Genomic DNA, 19,271 nt, shown 5'->3' on the forward strand with positions numbered 1-19,271 from the left:
TTGGCCTGTGTCCGTGTGTGTGCCCTCACCTTTGTGTGTGTGTGTGTGTGTGTGTGTGTGTGCGTGTGTGTGCTCCAGGGTTAGCTTGAGATACTTCCAGTCCAGAGTTGTCGGTGCTCTCGATGTGACTTAAACCAAAGCTTATTAAAGCTCTCCTCTTCTACTTTTGTCCCTCTCCGTTCCACTCACCTTACCTTTCTCTCTGACTAGTATGTAATTTTGTATTTTTTCCACCTCTACTATCAGTTTTTCCTAACATTCCTCTTTTTCCCCTCTCATATTGTTTAACTCTCTTTCTGTCTGTCCCTCTTTCTCTCATTGTTTCATCGTCTCGCTCTTTGCCCAGCCACCGATGAAGTTGGGCGTCTCGGCAGTCGAGCTTGAAATGAAAAACCGACTCAACAAGGGGAACGAGGGAGGCAGGGAGCATAGGAAAGAGAGAGAGAGAAGACACAGTGGATGTGGAAGGAGGGAAGTAGGGAAAGATGGACTGAGCCTCAGCCGGCAGGAGGAGATTCTACCAAGAGAGGGCTTTGTTTTAGTATCTGCCTCTGTTTCTGTAGCTGTGTCCATCTGCTCAGTATTACTGTATCTCTCAATGTAGTTTCAACATTTTCCAACTTTTGCCATCTGTCTCTCCTGTCCTATCCTTCTTCACTGAACCAGTTGGTCAGTTAGAGAAAGAAGAGGGAGGGAGCAGAGACAGCGAAGGAGAGCGGTCAGTGTTCATAATTGAAGTTGGCAGTGCAGATGTCCTCTCATCCCTGTCTACTCATATTCTTCCACTTGCACTGTTTTCTGTCTCTCATTTTTCACATCACCCCCTCCATCAGACTATCCATGACTCTAAATGTGTCTCTGTCTGCCAGTCGGCTTAAAATTCAAACAATTACAGATATGTTTGCTTCAGAATCCCATCTATTGTGATATAATTAACAGCGTTCATCAAATCATTGTGGTAGGATTATATCAGGAGTTACCGTATTTTTTAATTCTCATCTCTCGTGTGAAGAACTTTCCGTGAGCAACGTTTTTTAAGGGTAAAGCCTGTTGAGTTTGAGTATTTCTCTGCGTTTGAGTGGGATGATTTTCACACGCTGTGCATGTCTGAACAATACGGAGATATTCTAACAAAAAAGGTTGACATGTGCAAACAGTAGAATAACCGTGTGCTCTCTCTCTCTCACTATCTGTCCTATCTCTGTGTCTACACAACCCGTCTCTGTCAATGTGTCTGTCTTGTATCTTCACTCAATAATTTGCTCCACTGGAATTCTGTTTGACAACACATCAGATACATCCGTGCACGCACACACACACACATACAAACACATATCTACATGCTCAATGAGAGACAGCTTGGAGTTTTCTTCAAGAGAGTTCCTGTGTTCTGTGACCATGTGTGCTTCCAAAGGAACTAATTTGGTTCCAAATGATGCAGAAACACATTGATTACAATTCAATGTGTGTGTGTGTGTGTGTGTGTGTGTCTGTGTGTCTGTGTGTGTGTGTGTGCATGCTGTCGTGTGAGTACCCAATCAGATGACACAAGACCCTGAGGTGCCAGCATGCTATTTTTAACCACAAGTCTTTGAGAAAGCTAGAAAGAGAAGGGAAGGAGTGTAAGGGAAAAGAAAGCTGGAAATTGAGATGAAGAGACAGAGATGGAGGAGAGAGATTTCGCCGAATGTTTTCGACCACACTGTATAAACACAGGTTTAGTGAATATATCCACATATCTTTACAAAGATAAACATATGAATGAAGGTTTTGTAAGGGAAGAAAAAATCCAAAGTTATGGATATGAGAAGGTGCAGTATAAAGTTATTAATCTACTCTTGTGTGAACTTTGCCGTTAGCACTTTTACCCCACATCAAGAAGGTCGTGTGTTTGAATTCAATCCAGCTGGCTTGGACTTTATTCATATACTGGGATGGACTCCAGCCCTCCAGCAACTTTAAACAAGATAATCAGCTCAGAAAATGTATGACGCAGTGATGCATGATGCAGCGTCTGGACAATGTGTGCAATCAAAAGCTCAAGTCTTCACTAATGGTTCCAATTTGTGAATTTATTTATTTATTTACATGTTGTCTTTCAAAATACAGTATATTTGTGTGTGTAAGGCGATAGAAAACCCTCAGCTAAGAGTTGTATCTACAGCCAGATACTACTCACAAGTAGTCTGGTCTCATGCTACTCTCCTGTGGCGATGTGTACAACGTTTCTAATGTGTGTGTGCTGTCCTTCCTCCGCAGGAGTTAAACGTGCTGCGTCCCAAAGCCGGCTTCCGTCTGTGGCTGACGGCTGAAGTTCACCCCAGGTTTCCTCCCATATTGCTGCAGTCCAGCCTCAAGATCACTTACGAGGTCCTCAGACACACACACACACATTCACCACCTCACACGTACAGTAGCTCACGATGAAGTTTAGCGTTGGGTGGCGTCGATCTGACTTAACTTTACACACGAACATGCACCCACATAGCTGTTCTCTGTGAATCCCTCCACAATGCGGCCATGTTTGTTTGAAATGTCATGTGAAGTCATGGCAATGTGTATCCTAAATATGGATTTAGCGCCTTTCTAGTCTTCGACCACTTTAACACTACATGTTATTCACCCCTTCACACCCATTCATACATCCATAGCATGCAAGGTGCCACCTGCCCATCAAGGCTTAATCAAGCATTCACAGCCACTCGAACAGCGTATAGGCACAGCCTTCTGGGAGCTATTGAGAGAAGACCCGCTTTTATCTCTGAGCCACTGCCTATATAATGACTTCCGACGCAATGCAGCCACATATACAGTGCATTTGTAAGGAGGAGAAGCCTGCAGCTTATGTGTAAGTCATGCGTGTTTAAGTGCTCAGTGTGCTTCTGATGAGATTCGTGCACAAGGGGTTAGCTGCTTAGGCAGCCAAGCACGCTGCATGCTCTGTCTGTCTGCTTTCCTTTTTTTTCTCTCTCTGACACACTCGCGCTCTGTCATGGAAGAACATATTGACATACTTTATATGTATGAACATAGATTCTGAAAACATGCCCCAGAGAAGTTACTGTAATATATTATTTCTGGACTAGTTCAGGACGAGTGTCAGAGCTAATATGTCAAACCAAAGATAAACAGTCTACATAAGAACTGACATACGCACATAGATGTTGATGCCAGTGTGATTGTTGTTGGATGCTTCAGAGCTGATCTGCAGGATTGGTCAATGGCCTTTTCATTTGATTCATGTGAGGTAAATCCAGTTGTAGGAAAGTTATTATATACTTTACATGTGAATTTACAGTATATGACACTGCATGCATGACCCGCTTATCTACAACCCACTTTTCAAAATGGCTAAAATACAAGCTAACCGCAGTGACTAGCTCCATCACCCAACTCCAAAGACTTTACCCCACACTCAACTCCCCTCTGGAGTTCAGTGTTGAAGCTTCACAAAGTAAATATGCAATCGTGGACCAGAATGCAGTAGCTTCATGTGAGAATAGAAAGTGACAAAAAGGGAAATTGAATTGCCGGTGCCTAAAAGTAGAGCTAACATGCTACTCTCTTTAAGGGTGAATAAAAGTGTAAGATGACGCTTCAGTGATGCACATGGGAAACTGTTGCTGAAGTAAAATTCAGACTGTGGAAGTACAATGTAAAACAAGTAGACATCTTGCACACACGCTTCATCTACTAACGTTAGTAACACATGTAGCGATTTTGCCAATTTTGGTACAATTTAGTAATTTAGTACATATGCGTTACCGACTGTTATCAAAACCTCCAGATGGAAGTAGCAAATGTTCAGCAGAGCTGATAATGTGTGAAATGATGTCAATGTATGCTTATTGTTTCAATTCTAAACAGAGCATAGTGTTGTCAGAGGAATCAAATGTACAGAGAGCTGTTCAGAGATACAGTTTGTGCTGATTCATGTAGAGAATACGCCAACTTAAGTACAGTATAACAAGAACATAGGTGACAATACATGTGTCCAACACTATGTTTATTCATAGTCTCTTGTCGTAGTTCCTAGAGACACTGATGTTGGGCTACAAATGAGTTAAAAGGAAGGTTTTCTTTAGGAGTCTTCGGCCCTCTTAATATGATATCAATTCTCTGCCCTTGCTTGGTCAGTGTCGCCATGTTGTCTGACCAATCTAGTGTTTTTTGTAAAATGTCAACTCTTTGCTGGTTAGAACACTAACCAGACTATGAAAGGAAACAACATGACACACATTACGAATGGATTGCACAGCTTCTTTTTGGTCTAGCCATCCATCCACACATATTTGATCAATCACACTCTCGGTCATGTCGGATCAGTTGTTACCCAGTTCTTACAATTCAGACAAATAGTCTCACAATAATACAAGCTCACATGTTACTATAACTTGTTTATTAACTGGATCCCATGTTTCTGTGCTTGTATGACGACACTTTGTTTGGACCTTGCTATCTGAACTTGCATGAACATGTGAATGTTCCTGGACAGTCAATCTTAATAAAACCCTTTCTCCTCCTCTGTCTATCTGACCTCCCTTTCCTTTGCCATCTCCAGGCTCCTCCTGGGTTGAAGAAAAATCTCCTGAGAACATACGAGTCGTGGACTCCTGAGCAGATCAGTAAAGGTTGGCTCTTCTCTTTCTCCTTGAATCATTTTCTGATGTCAGTTGCCTCAAATTTTCCCTTATTCTAAGCAGCGATGCTTGAATAATGCTATCATGTGAATTTGTGGAGATGTCTGTACATCCTACATTTAAGCTAACAACCAAATGCAGCGAATGAGCTGACACTGAGCTTCAATAATTTGTGCTTTGTTCTAAATTACAGTAAAGGAATAGTTAACAATCAGTGCATAATTAGTACCTCAGGCTGCGACTACTGTGAGAATCCCAGCGAGCTTGCAGGTTCAGGGAGAGAATATGAACAACAACAATCATCAACAACAAGCCATCGACAGCAGAACACAGCACGCTTGAATCTCATCTCAGTCCTTTCTGTTGTATTTCGTTTGATGGATAATAAGAGATAACAATGCCCTCAAGGTTAATAACACACAGACACTGATAATCAGTTATAGAGTTATTTTGGTTATGACATGCTGTTGATTGTTTGTGTCCAGGAGGCATCCTGGCCAGAGCCCAGTCTCTGTTCTGTCTGGCTTGGTTCCATGCTGTCTGCCAAGAGAGGCGCAACTACATACCACAGGTAAAAAAATTACACAAATACCCCCAATGTAGACCTGAGTGGTCATACTTCTACAATTTCATCACAGGACAATAAACTCAAATTACTGTAGCATTACAATGACATTTAAAATAGTCAAAATATGACACATGTTTAAATGTTATAATAGTCCTGAATTTAAAACCAAGACAATCGCATAAACAAACAAACTAACCGACACCTTTTCTTAAATACTCCTGCCCACGGAAAAGGTAAAAACTTACCCCAGGGATCACTTATCTTTGTCCTTATTGTGCTGTGCCCACAGTATAGTGTTTGTTTGTGTATGCGAGGCTATGAATGTGTGTGTGTGTGTGTGTGTGTGTGTGTGTGTGTGTGTGTGTGTGTGTGTGTGTGTGTGTGTGTGTGTGTGTGTGTGTGTCTGCAACTGTGAATAGTCTTTATAGTTCCCTGCTGGTCAACACACACACTCTGCAATTAGACTAAAGGGTTTGCACAGTCAAGTCAGGACAGTGGAAGTGTGGGCAATACAAGTCCTGCGAAGTCACACGCTGTTGAGGGATTTTAAAAAGGAGACAACTGAAAAAGATTGAATTGACCCACTGCGTTATGGTAATAGTTACTCTGTTTTTTTTTGTAAACTGACATATCAGCTTTAACAGTCTCACAGCAGAATAAATCCAAATGGTCTGTTTTACCTGTGCCAGAATCAACTCCAAAATGTTCGAGATTGAACACAGTGTTTCCTCATTTGAACTACAGCTCTGAGGATAAACCACCTCTCCATGACAAGATAGAGCGTGTAAAGAACCACATTCCCTATCGAGACTCCTTGTTTTCTCTGTTGAAACCAGAGGCAGAGATGAATTGGCACAAAATAGATACCAAATCAAAACCATTGAGGGAAATGATGCTAAACAATAGACTTACAGTATTAGACTATTGGGACCCTTGTGTCCAAAAGACCACAGGTTTTGTAAATAGTCAAATCTGATTTACAAAATGAAATGTATAATTTTTATCAAAATATTTGAAAAACGGTGTAATTGCTGTTGTGAGTAAAGCTCTGTTTGAACTTCTGTCTCATGCTCTCTTATTATTTTTTTTACAAAATAATTTCTGTCACTTTTCATGTGTACATCAGAGTGTAACCCTATGAATGAATTCCATAAAAGACTGCGTGTGAAGTGTGCGCTGCTATCTTCATAATTACACCATTATCATGGCTAGCCACTCTCAATGACAGCAGGATGTTCTCCCTGCCTGGACCGGGGCAGTCCAGAAGAGCCGTAAACACTTTGGCTTTCCAACACGGTCAGACGACACATGTACAGTACGCACTAGTTGGTTTGGAGCATAAGCCTGCAATCGCTATGCACAATAACTCAGGAAGGAACACAGTAAAGTTAAATTAAGTCCAGTAAATAAAGCTTCTGGAGTCCGTGGCTTTTGCTTATTAGCTGGTTTGCTTGTGATTGAGGAGTGCGAGTCCAAACTAATGAAACACCCAGACATTTTAACACGGGCGAAATAAGATGTGCTTGCACTTGTAATTACTGGATACTTGCCGCAGTTTGCTGTGTCATGTTCCCAGTTGTCACATTAAACGGTTGCTTTTACAGTTTACAGCATGTGGATGTGTGGAAGTCTCAAGAGGCACTGGGACCCATTTGTCTCAGCGTGTAGTGCAGCGATGCCTCAGAGTGGCCCGTCTAATCGAATGATACAACATCGCTGCAGTTACCGCATTGTGTGTTGTCTGCTAACCAACACACAATCAACACAGTCCCGGTAAACCCAAACACTAGGGAGGACTGTGGCAGAGAACGTGTTTTCGCAATTAAACTGCCACAAAGTTTGCACACTTGTTTCTCCTCTTTCTATGTCTGTCTTATCCCCCCAAGGTTGGTCCCAATACTCTCCTTTAGCCAGCCCCCGCATTGTGGAGTGGTTTGGGAGGGGGGGGGGGGGGGGTGGGGGATATTGATTGCCCTATAGGAGAATGTAAGCATACATAAGTAGCATGCAGTATCCCTTCGTCTTGTACGTTTCTTGGGGATATGTCTCTACTCTCCTCTTTCCTTGTATTATTTCACTTTACCCTGCTTACTTGTTTTTCCTCATTTAGTTTTCCCTGGCCTCCCTCCCCGACTACTGTCCCCCCGTCTCTCTGTTTTTCTCCCTCAATCACTGAATCTCTGGTGAGTGATTTCATTTGAGCTGCTGATGTTGTGTTCCTCATCCAAGAACATGGACGCCTAATTACTGAAACAGTCACAGCTCTTTTTGTCCGCTCTACCTTCGCTTTCTCACCCCTCACTTTATCTGCTGTCCTCCCTCCCGCTCTCATTTACGTATTCTCCCCCCCCCCCCCCCCCCCCCCATTTTCATCCTTTTAACATGTCTGTGCAGAAACCACTTATTTTGACAAGACAGAGGGATAGACATAGAGAGGGAGGGAAGAGAAAAGAGCAGAGATGGAAGCAGGGAGACAGGTTTTCACATGTAAGGTCATGGACAGCCTTAATACAAGAGAACATTTACTGTTACTGTGTGTGTATGTATGCATGCATGCATGTGTGTGTGCGTGTGATTGATGGCCATAGGAGAAGAGTTACCAATTATGTCTGTGAGCACTTATTGTGAACTACCTAGTTGTATGTTCACCAAAGTAATTGAAGGCATATACACACACACACACACACACACACAATCAATGCACATACACAGTCACCATTATAAGACCCATACATTGAATCGTTTCACTGAATGCGTAGCCAATACTACGTACGGTACAAGAAATTCAAACATGCATGAGCACAATCTGAAATCTCGCTCATACATATATAACCACATTCATCAAATGAAGTAGAAACATGCCCCACTATCTGTGAATACACACTCAAGCACAAAATGACTGAATAAATAACACCCACTTATTCATTGAAACATGCCTACACGGGTTCCTCTACCCCTCACCTCATCCACCTACAGCATCAGTGGGCAGATTACAACTGCTGATTGAATAGCAGTGACATGCAACAAAGACACACTCGCAAACGGAGACTGCCCTCACACTCAACTATGTTTTAACACTTCTGTGATTTTTTTTTTTTTTTCTTCTGTGATGGTCAATGATGTGGAACTGTGTGTGTGTGCTCTTTTGTTCATGTGTACAGTATGTGTTGTCTAGCAGTAGTAGCCGTCATTCAGCCGCTACTGCTTCATCATATTACTACGGCAGTTTATATCGGGGCCGTATTACAAAATACAGGGTTTCTGAAAAGTATCAATTCAGGCAAGTTTGAGCTGATCATTACAGAGGCAAGTAGATGTATTTGGATGTGTTAAAGTGATTTTACATTCTCAAGTATCGCTAATACACAGAGTGGATAGTTATCCTGAAAATGAGAGCCACAAATGACATTATATTGAAAGATATATATCGACTTACAACGCACTCTCTACTACTTTGCAATCAGCTGTCTTTACTTTCTTGGGCTTGTATATTCAATCTCAGGGGTAGAAAAATGAAGCCGCCATGTAATTAAAACTGCAGTTGCCCACGTTTGCTTAAATATTAAGAAGGGATGTGTGAGGGATGATACATCAATCCTCAAACACTGCATGTGATGTGAGATTTTGAATGCCATCTGTTACTGTTTAGTTGACAAATTCTGAAAGTAATCCATTAGTACTTGATGTGTTCTCACTATTGTAAATGGTAAATGGACTGCTTTTGTAAAGCGCATTTCTAGTCTTCCGGGCACTCAAAGCACTTTAACACTGCATGACATCATTCAACCACTGATGGCAGGGGCTACCGTGCAAGGTGCCACCTGCCCATCAGGACTCTAAATAACATTCATACAACAGCAGGTAGTACTCACACACCGTAGGAACCGTAGCAACTTGGGCTATCGACATGGACGAGCAGAACCGGGGATCGAACCGCCGATCCTCTGATTGCGGGACAACGCTGCTCCACCACACTGAGCCACAGTCGCCCTATTGTACCGGGAGTAAAATATATATATTGTAATTATATTTGTACTTATTCCCCCTCCTCTGTGCTTTATCCAGGGTTGGACTAAGTTCTATGAGTTTTCCATGTCCGACCTCCGTGCTGGCTTCGAGATCATCGACAGGCTTTTTGAAGGTAGGAGGGCTGGCTACAAAACATCACCATGCAGTGGAGATCTCTGCTCTGTTGATTTGCTCTGCAGCACATCTGGTTTGCATTTGCATTTATATTGCAGTGTGTACACATGTGAGCCCTTCATTGTATCTCCCTGTCTGTGAGCACATTAGTGAATTGTTAGTGTTCTTTTGTTCTGTGTGCACTCATTACACGTTTATAGCTTTCTTTGTGCCTGTGTGTCTTGGTACCTTCCAAGATGGTAAATCTTTGCAGTGGGAGTTTGTCCATGGGCTGTTGGAGAGCGCAATTTATGGTGGACGGATCGACAACCCCTCTGACCTCCGCATCTTACGCTCCTACTTGGAGCAGTTCTTCTCTGCTCGTCTCCTCTCGTCTTCTCACTCAGCTGGTCAGAGAAAGAGCAGAGGTGGAACGCACTTCTTTCCACCACAGATTAGCCTCCCAAACTCTTGCTCCATACTGGTAGGTTGTCAGGATGACACAGTGTGTGTACCACATACAGTTGGCAAGCACACATTTGAATGCAGTTACAGGCATAGAAGCTGTATGTGTGGCTCCTAAAGATATTCAAGAAATGAATTCTTGCTCCAGAGAAAACAAAGGAGCACATCTATGTTGTTAAGCTTAAGCTGCTGGTCCCAGGTGCACTGGCAGAGAAGCAAAAACAATCCAAAGAAAGGGTACAAAATGAATGCACCCAAGCTTTTCACTGACTAGATTTAGTATTTTTGGTTTGGTCAGTATTGAAGTTTCACAAGTCCATGTTATGCCACTACAAATAAATCCAAATATGTTGGCCTCAAGTTTACTCAATTGATTTGTTATCCTGTTGCTTTGCATTCCGTTAATGCAGCTTAGTATACACAAAGAATAAGGGAGCACACATGCCCAACACTGTTCAGTAGATGTCATTTGAGAAGCAATTGAGAGGCCATTTGGGAAGCAAAATAAATCAATATGGAAGTCTAGTACTTTAAACTGTTTAAATCAATGTGACAGTCAGGAATAAGTGGGAGTTCAATTTTAGTATTTAAAAGTAGTTTTTGTGCCAAATGGATATCATTAAAAAATCTGCAACAAACCATACAAACAACACACCTAATGATGGGCAAGATAGCACAATCCTATACTCCCACATAGCAATCTAACAAGCACGCTACAAGTTTTTACTTTTTCAGTTTATGACCATGTGTTGCTCGGAAATGCAAAATGTTGTCTTGTGTTATAAAGCCATGATGAAAATAGGGAGCATGCTCATACTGTCACTCTCTTTATATGGACATGTGGATACATTTCTGTGTGTGACCTGTACAGGATGTGTCTGTGTGTTTCCCCAGGACTACCGCAGCGTAATAGAGAACCTCCCAGAGGATGACAGACCTGCATTCTTTGGTCTGCCTGCCAACATAGAGAGATCCTCCCAGAGAATCATCAGTTCCCAGGTACACACACACACACACACACACGCACACAGCCACCTGCTTATTCCCACAAACACACACCCACGACCACCACAACCTCCATCTCTTCCTCTAATACTCAGTGATACAAACTCAAAGGCAGCCACACACATTTATTCACATACACTCACACAAACTAACAGGCAGATTCAAATATATACTGTAGCAGGAGCACACAGCAGCACATTAATTAGTGCGTGCCAGTACACACACACAGACACACACACTCCCACCCTTCCATTCTGTCAAAACCACTCCAGACATGCAGGTGCATTCACACTGAATGCAAAGAAAATCATTCATCATTCATCTTACTTTATTTGTGCGTGGGGACAATAATCACAATACTATTCCAATAATCATCAAAATACGCTTAAAACTCTTAAAATGGAACTAAAACATACTGGAATCATGTTACCTTACATTTTGTTAAGAAACGAATCATTTTAATGTGTCTCAGATGAGACATCTTTTTTGAGAAAACCAATGTTAAATAATCACAAATCATAACTCCCCCCTGCATAAATAAGGACAAAATAAATGAATCAATAAGAGTGAGTGTTCTTTGTACGTGGTAATCCCTGTGTTTTTTAAATCAGGCTCTATTTTTCTTCTTCTCTACCGCGATAGAGAGCTAGACAGCTATTTTTAGGATATTAACGATTATCCTGATAATGTAAATTCACCACAATCGATCAATTTATTGTTTTTTATTGCGCTTCTTGATAAAATCCTATACTGTCCCACCCTATTTGCACGTTTTCCCTAATTTATCCGTCTGCATCATATTCACTGTGTGTATGGGGGGGGGATGTCCTGTGCTGATCAGCAAAATGAGGTGTCAGGACCAATTAGAGCACATTTCAATTGTTCAGTATGGTTTATATCAAATCGAATGTTTTATACGTTTTAACCTATTGCAATTTTCTTACGTTATAATACTACAGTTTATTCTTAACATACAGTGTTGCAGGCCAGCTAACTGCACAAAAGCATGACAACAAAAAGCCAGCCGTCTTAATGAAGGTATTCACTTTGAAAGCATGTGGATCTGGTCAGTTCAGATATTGGTGTTTTCAAGCTCCTGCAGCTTAAAACAAAGCTCCAGTTGGTGAGTCAAAATGAAGCCTTAGTTTCTCACTTTTTCACTTTCACTGCACTATTTGTACAGGAAGGCAATTTATATCCCAATGTTGTGCTCAAATCAAACATGAGGTTACTCTAGCTGCCAGATTGTAGGTGAAACCTGTGCAGTTGCATCCTATGACACTGCTGTTATTTCTGTTTGTTTTCTCTGGATTTGTCTCGATGTATTTGATTGTGTATTTATGTGTATTTACTCTTCAAAAAAAACCACAACCCCAGTCATGTCGGGGGGAACCGCCTCCATGGTGGAGACATGAAAGCAGTTTATTTCAGGTTCAAGACTTCAATCCAAGGTTAAAGGACTTTACCAGGCAGCCATCCGACTCCATTTATTTCACTCTGAAATCAAATTCACTTTGCTGAGGCATGAAACTACGTTAAGATGGGTAATCCATCACAGTGAATATCACAGCTGCTTTTATTGTTCTCAAGGTTATGTTGCCATTGTGTGGTCATTGCGTTGTAGCAATAATGTAGCGTTAACAAATAGCTTAATGTTCAACAGTCTTCAAAAAGGGAAAAGAAGATGACTTTGGAGCACAAAGGTGACAGCAGAGTTTTTCAACCTTGGATCCCCTTGGCATGCAGACGGGGTCACCAAAAATGTCTACGGTTTGATGTGGAAAATAAATGAAAACGTTTTAAAACAAAACTTTTGAGCTCACAACAAGCTCTATAGTCACAGAACTTAACATCTCTGTAACTCGGTCGGTGTCGCGTGTCCGCGTGCTCAGGGTTGGTTTTTGGCTTTCTGTCTGTTTGCACTCTAGTTCATGTGCAAACAATGTTTCCAATGATAACATGTGTGGTTGCAGATGGTCTGTAATATTTATGCTCATGTTGTCTTGAATATTCATTTATTTATTTATGTGTGTGTGTGTGTGTGTAGAGGTTGATGGTCACTGCATATTCTGATCTAAATCAACGCAACACTCTCACACGTACAACAAATGAAGTGGTAGAATTGACAGAATGAGATGCTTTTTGTGTTTTTGGGGTTTGCACGTGTCTTTCTGTGCGTAATACTCCTCAAACACACTTAAACCCTGTAGAACCATTACAGTTTGTGTTAACAGTCCCCGTGTGTGTGTTAATGCATTTAAGTCCATTCACACTGTCGGTGTACTCAGTAACCCACACACAAGGCCAGTTGTCTGTCTCCACCTATCTCCTCCACTCCTGCTGTTATTTATCACTGTCACGTTCATTCTCTCTCTCTCTCTCTCTCTCGCTCTCTGTCTGTCTGTCTGTCTCTCTCTCTCTTTCCTTCCTTCCTTCCTTCCTTTATGCCCACTCCTCTCCCTAAAGACCCTTCTCACTGTCTGTGGGTTGGGCACTTAACCACACACACAACTGAACGGATAAATGCATAAGCTCAGTGTTAATGACCCAACATGGGTCAGAAGGGTTTATAGAGGATTGCATTGGGTTGAAAGACGAGACAGATGTATGATGTATGTGCGCATAGTTTGTTTTCATGTGCAATGCAAAAGATAAGGGAGTATTTTGAGTATCGACTAGCAAGGGAAAATTACAGTATATCGTATCGTTTATGTGTTGTCCTCATTAGGTTTAAAAAAAAAAGTGTATCTTTCGCCCCATATTGTCCGAATAAATGAGCTCTCTCTGAATGCACTTATGTTCAGTGATGGCAGCGTTATATATTTGGCTATAATAGAATCCGTGCTTGTGTTTTTTACTGCTCATTAGATGTCTTCATTGAACGGTATCTTGTCTAAGACCATGATAAATAGTCCACTGATTAAAAACCCTGGACCACAATCCTGGATCACATTGAAAGTGAAAGCCTGAACTAAATCCACTGCGATTCAAACTGAACTCTCCTGCACAGAGACGTTGTCTAGTAACTTTTTCTTCCCAGTTTGTTATGACGGTAAATGCAGTTGCTGCCAGGTAGTAATTGCTTGAGATAGGAATAATCTTAATATATTTAAATCCTTATACATTTGAACCCCAATATATTTCAAATCTCCATCCTCAGCTGCCTCCCCCTTTCAAACAGACAGACATGCATGCACACACACACACACACACACACACACACACACACACACACACACACACACACACACACACATACACACACACACACACACACTTTCCCTCCTGAGCAAATAAGATAAAGCAGGTGTTAGTAAAGAGTTATCCTGGACCAAATGAAAGCCATTTATCAGACGCTTTGCCTTCCTCACCACACACATTTATAGAAACTCACACATCTGTTCAGCACACACACACACACACACACACGCACACTAAGTCACGATAAAAGCAAAAAGCACTATCCAATACTCAAAGCCAGAAGCTAAGCATGCTTGATTAGGTGTGTAAGAAGCTGTTAGAGGATATGTTTAGGGTTCAGCCTTTTTTCACTTGCGACATTCCGGGATCTGAAACAGTGCTGACAGTGCAGCCACCAGAGGTGTCAATGACATTTCATTACAGTATTTTAAGAACTAACAGTGATTTTCTTTTTAATCATACATTGCTTTTGGGTTAATTTAGCAAAAGTGCATATTTATTGTGTTTATATTTGTCTTATTTTTCACAGAACACAACAGAATCTTCAGGAACCAGGTACCTCTGTGCAACTTCTGCTAAATTGATGCATTTTTTGTGTTTATATTTTATTGACTCGCAGGTTATTTACCAGCTGCGCGTCCTGAGCCGCTCAGTAGCAACCGGTTCGAAGTTCGACAGGGAGCTCTGGTCGAATGGACTTTCACCCGTCCTTTACTTGTGGAAGAAACTCAACCAGGTCAGTTATTTTCCAGTTCATCTTTTCCACATATCTCATTCCTTTCCCTAAACTAAGAACTACTGAGTCTTCGCCAAGAATCAAACCCTCTGTTGTATTTATTCTGCAAACCAAACTGCAAAGCTGGCCCTATGAATTTGTTCTTGATTAAAACGTTTTAACGATCTCTTCGTACTCTGGCTCTTAACCTCACACCCTAAAATTCGACTGGGAATGTTAGCAACACTGTGCTAAGATCAGTGGAGGAATGTAACTAAGTACATGTACTCAAGTCCTGTACAGACATACAATTTTCAGGTACTTGTATTTCCATTTGATTCTACTTTATATATTTAGTTTCTACTACATTTCAGAGGTAATATTATACCCTTTTCTCTTCTACATTTATTTGACAACATCAAAGTACAAGTTACTTTGCAGATTCAGATTATTAATCCAACAAACAAATTGACTAATTAATTACGACATTACAGTGATGAACACGTGAATGCAACTTATTATATTCCAGTAATAACTGCTGAATAACCACATGTCTAACACCACTTTGTTATTACACTCATAGTGGTTAAGTATTTACTTTATTGCTTGGTAAGTTTTTGTAGTTCTTTTCCAGCTTTGACAGTTCCATGCTAGTCTTTTCTTGGATACAAAATCATGTTTTTACATTGCCCATGCAGCAGCAACGAGTCTAAATTAAAAGCTGTGACAGCTAATTGGAAATAAGTAGGGTCTAATTGAGCACCCACTGCATGTGACAGCCGCTGGCCGGCCTCGTCGGGTCGCCATGTTGTGTGTGGTTGCTTGGAGACAGGCACCTTTTCAAATCCAAAGGACATCTACCTCCACATTAAATAATTTAGCCCCCATGTTCCTGCCTCTCTGTTATTTACTCTCATGCTGTAAATTACACATGCTCTCCCTCTCCTTTTCGCTCATTTGTGCCTTTGCTCCCTCACACTCTCTCTCTGTCTCTCTCTCTCTCTCTCTCTCTCTCTCTCTGAGAGAATGATTGATTGTGTTAATTGTTGCCGTTGTATCAGCACCTTGCTTCCCATAGATCTCAATCTACCTCTGACTGCTGTCAATTAACAGGCCCTTTGTCGTCAGCTAACCCTCTGTGTTTGATAATCAGCGGATGTGTGGTCCCTAAAGTGTGTGTGTGTGTGTGTGTGTGTGTGTGTGTGTGTGTGTGTAAATGTTGATGTTCAACCTAAGTGTGCTTCTGTATGGCCATGTGCATTCCTGTCTTTAAACTGTGTGTGTATGTTTTTTGGAGAGTGGAGATATGTATGTATTTATTTTGACAAATCTTTATGTAGTCTGGATCGGGGGGGGTGTACTTATTTGGTTATTAATTTACATTTTTGAATAGAGGCAATAGCAAAGGTGTAGTCGAGCTGAATCCCACCATACTTGGTCTTTTTTAATTCTCTCATTTATCTCTCGTGTCGCTCTCCATGTCTCCATTTCTCATTCCCACAGCCCGACCATCCTTCTCTCCCTATATTCCCTCCTCTAACTCTTACTACAAGTAGATGCAAGGAAAACAATTTGAAATAGGATGCAGGTACAGAACCCGATATCTGCAGCAGAATACAACAAGATATCAGTGTTTGTGCACATTTGGTTTTTTTACGTTATGTATTTGTGCACAACTACAGACAAAAGCACTTGGTGCACTTCCAGTAGATCTCTGTGTTAACTAATACAAACAAATTATCCCCTTAGTCTACACTGCAGAAAGACAGATAATTCCCGTTTTGTTACATCTTGTTGTTGTGGAAGACCCAACAACAGAACAATTTACTTTATGAATGTTGAGCTAAGGAAGCCCACAGGGAACACTGGAAAGATGTACAGTCCTAATTGAGGAAATCATTAAAAAAACAAGCCATAGCATGCTGATGCACAGCAGCAGTTACAAAATGCAATATACGTCTTACTCTAAATAACACTATGTCCACACTCCTGTGTAGTGGCTCGTTAGAGGAGACTGTTTAGTTGATGTAATTTTAACAATGTTCCAGTGATAATAGGGACATAAACCAATGCTAGGACAATTCTACTATATTATACAGTGATGTGAAGCACTTTAGCCCAAGGTATAATATCTTAAGTTATGAGTTAGTCAGAATGACCAGCATCTAATTATATTTGCTGCATTTTCTCCTTGCCCTCTGCACACCCTTATCCCCCTCTTTCTCTTTCTCTTTCAGTCGTGGAAATCTTAGAAAATCTTAGAAATCTATCTTTTTATTCTGTCAAAATGCTAACATGTCTTTCTGTCCGTCTCCTGTCTATCAGGGTTCTCCTCTGATCCATCAGAAGGTGGCCGCACCTACAGAAGGTCAGGGGTCACCGGTCCTGTCATTCATCACTCTGGAGCAGTTCAACGCCATCCGCCTGGTCCAGGTGTGTCGGATAATAAGCGCTATTAATAATGTCAAACACGTTACGTTACAGTGCATTACATTGTCAAAAAGAAAGATATTCTCATTGGGTGGTGTTTGCTGAACATTTGTAATTTGGCACAACGCTTTCATCAAATAGCATAGGTCCTGCACCTTGCATTATAAATGAGATGGATATGTTAACATGTTAAGAGTTATGGAAAATGGGCTTTGCTTCATGAAGATGTATGGGATGAGTGTGAGTCACAAACAGTTAGATTCATTCATCTCCTGGAATGGGCATTTTTAGCAGCAGTCTGTATGTTACTTGTTATTTTGGGTATATGTTAAAGCCATATGTGCATGTTGTACTGAATACATTTGATTGTTTTAAGAGAGCAGAGTAATAAGATGAAAATAAGAAGCCCAATCAGTCAATCAATGGCCCGTCATACTGAACCAGTTCCCAGCAATCAAATGACACCCCAGGTACCAGTGCTCTAATATCTTGGCACAGTGTGTTCACTAAACTGTAAGTGTTGTCGCAGAGTATTCACCAATCCCTGGCTGCACTGAGCAAAGTCATCAGAGGGACCCAACTGCTGACTCCCGAAGTCCAAAAACTGGCCACTGCCCTGCTCAATCAAGAGGTGAGAAAGGAGAATTAGAGAAATGGAGGAAAGGTGAAATACATTGAGATACATAGAATTTGTATCTTAACAGTGTGCAGTGAATATTTCTCTTCACTACATCGTGTTAGAGGTGTACAACTTCCCCATACAGTGATGAAGATGGGACCACCAGAGCCGACATAGGCGCACGCTTTAGTGTACAGACTTGTACTGTGGACTCGTAGCAAACACTGCATGTGTCCTCGTTTGTGTCCCCAGGCTGAGATGAGGACAAAGGGGTTATGATGAGGTAGAGGAGGGAGAGATACACAATCAACCCTTTACTTCTTCTAAGTTTGTAATCTCCTGGGAGCAGCCTTGGGCATGATTCCCTTTCTACTGCTTTCCTCATCTCTCTTTTTATATTAATCAGCAGGCCTGAAGTCTCATCCCGGTCTCTCTCCCGACCAACTTTCTCCGCTCTTCATCTCTCGTGTTTTCCTCTCTCTTTGCTGGTCTCTCTCCCTTCTAAAATATTCCTTCACAACAATTTAGCACTAATACCAAAGCTATGAAATGTCTGAGCTGCCCGTTAGTTTGTAATATAGTTCATTGCAATGCATAAGACACAATTCCTTACATGTTTAAAGCATTTAAACTTAAATGGCCATTATAATTGTATATCACAACACCCCAAACATTGTCCCAATCAGCTGCTTACCTTGCTAAATCAGTGCTCATCACAGTAAACCTAGGATACCCAAGTTAGCCCCAAAAAACCCATGTTTCTTTTAATTATCCATCTGGTACGGGTTTTTCCACAGATGAGGACACCTCAGTGCATTATGGCTGACTTACTCCTGCAACTACTCGGCTTGTAAAACAGATGAGCTCTCACTCCCATTTCACAAGTCTATGCTCCCCTTTAATTGAACTGTTCAAACACTTTCCTGCACCCCAACACTAGTGAGCACAGTTGTTCTCCTCGATGCTCATTTTTGGACCCATTTTAAGACGTTCTCTCCGTATGCGATGTACGTAATCAAACTGCAGCATTTTAATGAGTTGTTTGTTGTTTTAATGAATTCAAATGATGATGAGTTATGACCCAGAGTAGTGGCACAGGCCTGTTTCTAAGATATCTCCTCCCAGAGAGAAAGTGTACAGAAATTGTCTGGCGTATTCTTGAAAAAGCAACAATCCTCGACACCTATTAGATTTACTACCAGCAGAATGGAAAACGTGATGATTTATCTAACACTTTAGTCTTCACAGTCAATAATATTAGATACAACTGTCTCCAACCACGAGACATTATGAGTTTGGCTTCTGTTTTAACCAACCGTCGCTGATTAGCCCGGTTTCAGCTCGAGAAGAGGAACAGAAAGAGCTGCTGATGTCATTGATATATTTGGGATTGTAATATTGTAAAAGTATGGCAGGCACAGCTCCGGAGAGATCAGCTCCATTGCACCTCTCCTCAGCTATGCAGTAAAAAATAATTAGATACTTGGAAACTACCCAAGCATCAGA

General features: G+C 41.3%; 1 protein-coding gene across 1 annotated transcript in view; it reads left to right on the top strand.

Annotated features, from left to right (window-relative positions):
- Window positions 1-19,271, top strand: part of dync2h1 (dynein cytoplasmic 2 heavy chain 1) — a 95,628-nt gene that overhangs the window by 67,959 nt on the left and 8,398 nt on the right. Inside the window, exons 84-92 of the mRNA XM_076100322.1 lie at window positions 2,260-2,370; window positions 4,562-4,631; window positions 5,126-5,211; window positions 9,274-9,349; window positions 9,588-9,814; window positions 10,690-10,794; window positions 14,621-14,737; window positions 17,042-17,149; window positions 17,676-17,777. Coding sequence (XP_075956437.1) covers window positions 2,260-2,370; window positions 4,562-4,631; window positions 5,126-5,211; window positions 9,274-9,349; window positions 9,588-9,814; window positions 10,690-10,794; window positions 14,621-14,737; window positions 17,042-17,149; window positions 17,676-17,777 — 1,002 coding nt within the window. The remainder of the gene's footprint in view (window positions 1-2,259; window positions 2,371-4,561; window positions 4,632-5,125; window positions 5,212-9,273; window positions 9,350-9,587; window positions 9,815-10,689; window positions 10,795-14,620; window positions 14,738-17,041; window positions 17,150-17,675; window positions 17,778-19,271) is intronic.

Source organism: Anarhichas minor, unplaced genomic scaffold (assembly GCF_050575085.1).
Source record: "Anarhichas minor isolate MPS153535 unplaced genomic scaffold, ASM5057508v1 ptg000026l, whole genome shotgun sequence".
NCBI classification, from domain to species: domain Eukaryota; kingdom Metazoa; phylum Chordata; class Actinopteri; order Perciformes; family Anarhichadidae; genus Anarhichas; species Anarhichas minor.